General features: G+C 41.7%; 1 protein-coding gene across 1 annotated transcript; it reads left to right on the forward strand.

Moving 5' to 3' along the window:
- Positions 1-441: 441 nt before the first annotated feature.
- On the forward strand, positions 442-5543 carry LYG1 (lysozyme g1). The gene is made up of 5 exons (XM_039217976.1): positions 442-484; positions 2354-2458; positions 3398-3591; positions 5109-5241; positions 5425-5543. The coding sequence occupies exons 1-5, from the start codon at positions 442-444 to the stop codon at positions 5541-5543; spliced, it is 594 nt and encodes a 197-aa protein (XP_039073907.1).
- The last annotated feature ends 2647 nt before the right edge of the window (positions 5544-8190 follow it).

Consider the following 8190-nt stretch of genomic DNA (forward strand, 5'->3'; position numbering starts at 1 on the left):
TCTCCTTTTCATATTATCTTTTGATAATGAGAGGGCTACAACTGAGAGAAGGCACATGCATCAAACATTTATTTTTCAGCATCTGAACTCAGGTCACTATGTTTCTCAGTGTTGAAAATCAAAACATCTTGGCTTCTTGAGATAATTACTATCCAGTAACTTGGTGGTCTGGTGAGTCCCTGTGGACCAAGCAGGAGTATCATCATTTTAAAACTAATTACAAGGATGGATGGGGCACATGCTTACTTTTGCTTTTCTTATCATGATTCAAATAATTAATTTTCTTAATTCACACATGGGGAAACTTATTCCTTTTTTTTTTTTTTTACCTCTTTCCATAGAAACATTACATATTGTTATGATGACGATTGATGTTTTCACATCTTTGAGTTAACTTCTATTCTAAAATCATTTTAGGACCTGTAGAGCCAGCTCATCAATATGTCTGTGCTGTGGCTGCTTGTGGGTCTCCTTGTCCTTACTGGTGAGTAAGAGTCTCCAACTGACTTTGGAGATGGGAGGGTAAGCATAGGAACAGAATGGTATTTCTGATACTTGAAACTGCAGTAGAAAATATTGGTCTTTTTTTCTAAGCTGTCCAACAAATACTAGATTCAATAACAGGCCCTGGAAAATAGTTTCTTTCCAAATACACCACAAAAGGAGGGGGTTCTCCTGTAGGCTCGGCTTAAAACAGCATTGCTGGAAGCTGGACTTCAAATACACATCATTGATAAGTACTCATTAAGCACCGTAGAAAGACTGAGATGGCTTCCTGTAATAAGACTAATGCAATTTCAAATAGAAAACTGACATGAAGGAGATCAAGGACATGTGACTAAGCTAACCACTGAGGCTGACATAGTTGTTATGCCTGAATTTCAGATATGGTCTTAAGGTTCCTTGCAGCTGTGACACAAGGAAAAGTAGATGTTTTTTGATAAATAAAAGGAAGAAACATAGTTTCTCAGGAGAAGCAAACTTTTTCTCAGTTGTAAATTCTGAAGATTTCTCAACTAGGGTCCTACATTCATTCATTTGTTGATTGATCCATTTATTTAACAAGTATTTTTAAATTTCAACAAGATATTTTGGGAATATAAGGATCTTTAAGGAGCATTTAATGTGACTAAGGAGTGACTTTGGGGCAGGGAGCAATGAATGACACAACCAATTAACAATATTAAGGGTATTTGTCACCAATTATAAATATAAAAATGTACTGATTAAAAAATAAAAAAGGATACATGAGCTCATTTGGTTTTTAGTACACTTATAAAAGATGAGGTCTTTTCATGTCCATATTTCTTTCAGATTACTTATCAAAAGTTTGTAAATTAGATGTACTCCAAAATATTAGTATTTTCAGATGCCAACCCCAAGAAGCTCTTAGTAAGAAAACAGAACCTTAAAAGGCATTTATATAAATATACAATACACATATGATGATGTGTAGTAGATTTATTTCCAAAGATGTGCAAATCATGAAAATTCGATGATATGAGCAAAGAATAAAGTAAATTAAAAAAGAGCAATCTAATGAGGGGTCCTTACAGGCTTATCATGATTCTCTCAGGGGGCAAATTCCTGCCCCCCATAGGTATCTTGTTACTGGTTCATGTGACCTTCTTCTGTGTGAATTATGAATACTAGGGAATTCCCTTCTCTTCAGTGGCCTTTGTGAAAAACCTCTCCTTCCTGGAAAAATAGCAGTGTAAAGAGAGATAGAAAGGCAAAGAGATAAAGGGAAGAAGTGGAAAGAGGGAGACCCACATAGAGACCTGGTCCTGTGCATCATTACCTGTCCTCCCCTCTTAGCTGTCTTAGGCACCCACCTAGAAGAGCACACCATCTAGGAGACCAGGGAAAGCCAGCTCCAAGTCCCAGTGGCTTTACTTTGGGTCTGGATTGAGACCTTAGGGAAGCCCAGGCTTTATAAACATTTCTCTAGAGCAACCATAAATATCTCACCAGACCAGCCAGTCAGGAATATTTGAGGGTGAAGTACTGAGAGTTCTCCCAAGATATAGGATGAGGACTGGTTATAGGAAACAGATCATCTGGATTGAGTCCAAGACACCAACTCAACAACGTTGGACAGCCCAGGGCTTTGCGAGGAGTATCCAACAGTTCCTCATGCCTGTAGGGTAGGAGGTGACAATTTTGTATCGAGGAGGTCTCTAAGATAATTTCCTAATCACCATACTGTAAGTTTCAAAAGTGTTTTGATTCAGAGTGAAGTTCTTGTTGTAACTGATTTAAAGTTCTTTTTATTAGTGGTGCTTCATTCATGGACAGATGATCAAAATGAGTCTAGTTCAATGCCTTACATTGAAATTTTCTCAATTTGTAGACTCATCTGAAAGCAGCAACTGGGGATGCTATGGAAACATCCGAAACTTCGACACTCCTGGAGCATCTTGTGTGATTGGAAAACGTCAAGGCCTGAACTACTGTGGTAATTATAATGTCCTTGTTCACCTCACCCGCCACTTCTCTTTCTCTCAGAAAGTGCCTCCTTTTGGCAAGGGTGGCTTCGACAGGATTTTGTCCCTTCCTCTGATACCTCACACCCATGTCTCCCTGTCCTGGCCCACAGATTTTTGTCCTCTCAACATATCCTTCTGGCTCCCCCTCTTTCCCACAGCCCCACATTACCAAGTGGTAGGAAGAGCACTAGATGTGGAGCCCAAAGACGTCATCTGAGTATATGCCCTGGTTTTTCCACTAGTCATTTAGTTCCCCTACATCTCCACTAAATGGACTTTAAAGTGCTTACTTTACAGTTTTGTTGTAAACTCTGGTCAGTAGAATGTAGAGTGTATGTAGATGAGAGTACTTTTGAAACCACACATATGCTTACAAGGTAAGCAGGCCAGCCAAGTAAATCAGTATTAGTTTTCATTTTGCTCCACATCCTTGTTATTCTACAATGGTTTAAGCTCATGCAATTTCTGGATATCACTTTAGGGAGCAAAGGTGGGCAAGAGTGAGCAAACCTGTCAGGGAAACACTCCAAGGACTTCTTAAAGGAGTTGGGGGATTCTCTCTTTCATGTCTGGTGCCTGTTGTAGCGGATGGATAGGCATATCTGTTTGGGGTGCTTAGGATGGGGCCAGTGTGCCTGTGCCCAGGGAATTGTCCTACATGGGCCAGAGCAGCCTCTGAGAGCCCAGCAAGGAGCCCTGGAAGCCACAAAGGACACTGCCTCAGTGGATGCCAACTAAAGCTCCAAGGAGAATCATACTTTTAGGTCCACTAGGGATTTCAGACTGAAACGTGAGCTTCTTGGTCCTAGACCACTGCTCAGATCCTTGGGGTGTGATTTCTGTCCTCTTGAGCTCCCACATCAGCATAAATCACACAAGTCACATCTTTCCTTCTGTGTTTGCTTCAGGAGTTCGTGCCTCTGAAAGGCTGGCTGAAATAGACATGCCATACCTCCTGAGATATCAGCCTGTGATTCGTACTGTTGGCCGAAAGTACTGCATGGATCCTGCAGTGATCGCTGGTGTCTTGTCCAGGGAGTCTCATGGTGGCAACGTTATGGCCAATGTGGGCAACGTGGGCGATGGAATCGGGGTTGTGCAGGTAATCCTCTGTCAGTTACGATATATGGCTGTTGAGCTACATGACATGATGGTAAGGGGACATCTTCACATTTATTGTTGTGGACACCTGCAGTGCAGCTCTGTGGAACACAGAGTGAAAGGTGCTCCCTGGCACTGTGAGAGCCACAGCTCTGCCTGATGCAGGTAGCAACATCACTGTTTTGTTCTGAGCTCTGGTTTCTTTTGAAAATCAACTATGCTATGTTTCCAGGATATCATCCGTGGTTCCCTATTCTGGATCCTTGCTCTGTTATTTTGTAACCACATGACTTCGTTTAATCTCCTTAGGCCTTAGTTCCCTCACCTATATGATGCCAGATGCCGTCCTCATAGAATTGTTATGAAGACTCAATGCTATAATGGGAAAACGTGTTTAGAATCTGGCAGATTCTCAGCAAATATTGAATTCCCTTTCCTTTTCTTCCTTCTACACAATTCTTAGTTCTGAAGATCAGTTTTATTTTTGCACTATTTCTGTCTCGTCTCAGCTTGTCTCACAGAGACTCCCAGGGAACTGGGCATTAACCCCACTTGTTGAATTAATTGTGTCCCGGGGGATCAGTGATGGCAAGGAGACAATGGCACTGTGCTTTTTTTCTATTGCATTTGACGTTGTTGTAATTGTTGAGAAGCCTTTAAGTATTGTGGTCATCTTTTTAGCTTTTAGGAACATGTGATCTCCTCAGTGATCTTTAAACTGGCCTCCTATTACTATTTGGAATGACACTTTGCAATTTAAAAGTACTTTCAAATGCTTTCTCTTGTTTTGATTTAGAGACCCACCCAATAATCTGATAAGGATGGGAGAAGGGGAAGGCATGCAATTCATCCTTTCCAAGTGAGGAAGTGGTTTTGCAAGGATTGCAAGGACAGAGTCATTGTTGCAAAGCCACGTGGCAGCTGGAAAATGCAGAATTGACACCAATACCAACATGGGCAATGTTAGGGGTCAGCATCATTTCTGATGCCCTGCTCTGCCTCCTCTGTGAAATCTTGTCCTTGGGAAAAGGATGAGCCCATCTACTTTGAAGATGGAATTGTCCCAAGTCAGACATTTCTCCTAAACATGTTGAAACTCATGTGGAATGGCGACCAAAGATGTACAAGAAAAATTAGAAGTACTTTTAGAAATTCAGATTACCTGAAAGGAGAATTACAAGTACACATAGAAAAAGCCCTTTCTGACCTGTTTGGAGGGCTTGTGTTTGCAGCATTGAAGGAGGACATCAGCCTGGGATGTCCACTATCTCTGTCATCTTAGGCTTTCAATTATGCCTCTCACCATTACAATGAAGCAGTTGCAAAATGTTTGCTCCTCTTTCGGTTGCCCAAACCTTGTAGCTTTACTGTTTATCCCCAGGGAGATTAAAGGTGGCATTAGTTCTGCCGGAGGAGGAGGAGAGAAAAAGAAAGGAAATGAAAAAGCAACACTGATCCCCATGAAGTCCTGTCACCTGCCCACCAAGCTTGCTGAGCTTTTCCTCTGCCTCCCTCTAGGGCCCTGGCCTTTATACTCCCACATCCTGGATCAGCGAGTCCCAGGTTTCTCCATTAATCGAGGTCCTGACTGTTAGGATCAAAGAAATCCAGACCAGGTTTCCAACCTGGACCCCTGACCAGTACCTGAGAGGTAAGTGTAAGCCAGGGTTGGTGATTTCACAGCATGGAATTAAGACAAGACATTACACGAGATTCCCCCAAACCTCAGTTGCCTCCTACTAAGCAACTTAGAAAGAGAATCTAAGCTAACTGTTGAGACCCCGAAGCAATGAAGGGCTATGGGGTCAGCACTAACCCATCTCACCAATCCCAGGTGGACTCTGTGCCTATGCTGGGGGCCCTGACTACATCAGAAGCAACCAGGACCTGAACTGTGACTTCTGCAATGATGTCCTTGCACGAGCCAAATACTTCAAGAGACACGGCTTCTAATGCCCCAGAGCAAAGAGGAGGCCTCAAGTGTTACACGGATAAAACTAGCCAATGGAGCTCATAGCATGAATCTGAATTTGACCTGAAGGTCATCAAAATAACATGAATCCCATTAAAGAAAGAGTTGTTGCCTGCATTTTGTGGTGTGGTATGTATGTAAATTAAGGGTTGTGTCTCCTTAAAGGTATATGCAAGTTAGCTGTAATGTGGATTTCCACAAAATGAATCCTATAGTTCATTGACTAGCATTGCCAGATTTAGCAAATAAAAACACAGGAAACCCAGTTAAATTTGAGTTCCGGGTAAAGGATGACTGATTTTTAGTATAAGTCCCATGCAATATTTAGAACACATTTACCCTAAAAAATTATTCATAGTTTATCTGAAATTCAAATTTAACTGGGCATGTGGCAACTCTTATCACTGATTTCTTTGATAAAAATCATACATAGTTTTCAACTTTAATGAGAGGTGCCTAGGTGGCTTAGTCGGTTAAGTGTCCGACTTCAGCTCAGGTCATGATCTCACGTCTCGGCTAGTGAGTTTGAGCCTTGCATTGAGCTCTGTGCTGATGGCTCAGAGCCTGGAGCCTGCTTCAATTTCTGTCTCCCTCTCTCTCTGCCCCTCCCCCACTTGCACTGTCTCTCTCTTAAAAATAAATAAACTTAAAAACAATAAATTTTAATTGAAAACTTTCAATGAGAAAAGGCTGGGATGGTGACCAACCCCATCTGTTGGGTAGAAAAGTTTCTGAAGAGTTGCTCCTTTGCAGCATTATCTTAACCCTAGGATAGTCTCTTTGTCATTTAATTTTACTTCTTCCTTCCCTTTCCTGGACCACATAACCTTCTCCTGCACCCATACTCCCCCAACTCAGCTAGATTATTCCCTGTTTGGGGCACTTTAGACTAACAGAGCCAATAAATGCAATAAATGCCCCATTCTCCCAACTGTGTGATATCAATACTCTGCAGAGTGTCATTCTAGAACAACTGTCATCATTTTAGGCAGCAGTATTTTTTTTAAGCAACAACTGAGTGCTTAGCTCAACTAAATCATACAATATAGTTGAGGATAACAGCCAACTGCACGTGTGCACAAGGTACAGACTCAGGGCCTGTAGCAGGTAGCAGTGTGAGGTGCTCATCTTCTGTGTCAGGGGCCTGTGGAAACTGCTCATGACCATTGGTGCCCTTGACTTCCTCCAGGGCCACTTCCTTCTTAGTTTCCCCACCCATTGCTTTTCAAGACTTACTTTCAAGGCTGAATGCAGGTAAAGGATTCTCACCAAGGAAAAATGACTAAGGAAGCCTTGTGAATACACTCTCTTTGAATATTTACATTTCACTAGTGCTAAGGAAGTAGATTATGAGGCACTGGTTATCAGCAAACAGGCGAAACATTTGGGTGAATAAAAACCTCCTGAAATCACACCATTAGGGCAGCCTCATACAGCTCCCACTACAGACACATATGCCCAGGAAGTAGGGGTAGCTTGTGTACATGCTGATAGAGTCCTTCCTGAGAAAATATCCAGCCAAAGAAAGCCAATTAGGAGCACCAGGATGTCACAATAGGAGCTCCAGAGAAGGCTCAGCCACGTGAGAGTTGGTAAAAGTACAGGGTATTAATTATATAGCTACTAACAAATCCTTACTTGTAGAGCAATACCTAGCCGACAACTACTATATTAAAAACTATAAAGGCAAAACTCATACTCAAAGTCTCTTGTTTTAGTTGGGATACTGATATACTAACACTTGGGACACAATAAGATTTCCTTAAAGAAGAGGTAACTGAAAATTGATGTGGGAACTTTGGTGAAGAACTGAGGCCAGAATTCAAGCAAGAGGCTAAGGCATTTACTAACTGCTATATTCTCCCACTTGCCCTGACAGGATACACCATTTTTATTTACTTGAACAGACCAAAGAACTGCCAACCACAGGTGTTAAGATACTCGCCTTAGTCACAGAACCAAAATCCAAACTCAGATGTTTCCCATTTAAAACCTTTTTATTTTACCCTAAGTGAACACATGCATGTAATTAGATGATTATTAATATGTATGGTGTCTGTCTGTCTATATGGTGGGGTGTTAGGGTGCCAGTCATCCCAGTTTGCTCAGAGCTGATGGGTTTCCTGAGACATGGGATGTTCAGTGCTATACATGAGAAAGTTAAAGGGGAAGGATCTTGGGCCAATCCAGATGAGCCAGTTACCTTAGTTTGGTGTTATCACTTGCAGTAGGTATTTGAAAATGAGCAGTTTTCTTCTTTCCCTCCCTTCTCCTCACGCTCCTTATATTGTAATTGCCACAGTGCTTGGGATAGGAGGTCAGAGAACGAAAGGACATTGCTGGTGTTTTGAGGTGATACAAAAGGATGCTAAGCATCTTACAGTTTACACTGGGTAGGATGGTCTCATCCAGTGAAGGCTGTATATAAATGAAAATGTGTGTGTGTGTGTGTGTGTGTGTGTGTGTACACATTTTTTTTAAAACCCCTTCCTGAGTTAGCCTTTTGTCAACTTTATAACTCAGGATTTTTTTTTAACAGGTCTGGGAGCCATCTCTCTGAAATGTAAACATCTAGAAAGATGGAGTATCCATGATCCTGTCACTATGATAGTTTAGCTCTGGGCATTT

Source organism: Hyaena hyaena, unplaced genomic scaffold, assembly GCF_003009895.1.
Source record: "Hyaena hyaena isolate Hyena2069 unplaced genomic scaffold, ASM300989v1 scaffold_731, whole genome shotgun sequence".
Taxonomy (NCBI): Eukaryota; Metazoa; Chordata; class Mammalia; order Carnivora; family Hyaenidae; genus Hyaena; species Hyaena hyaena.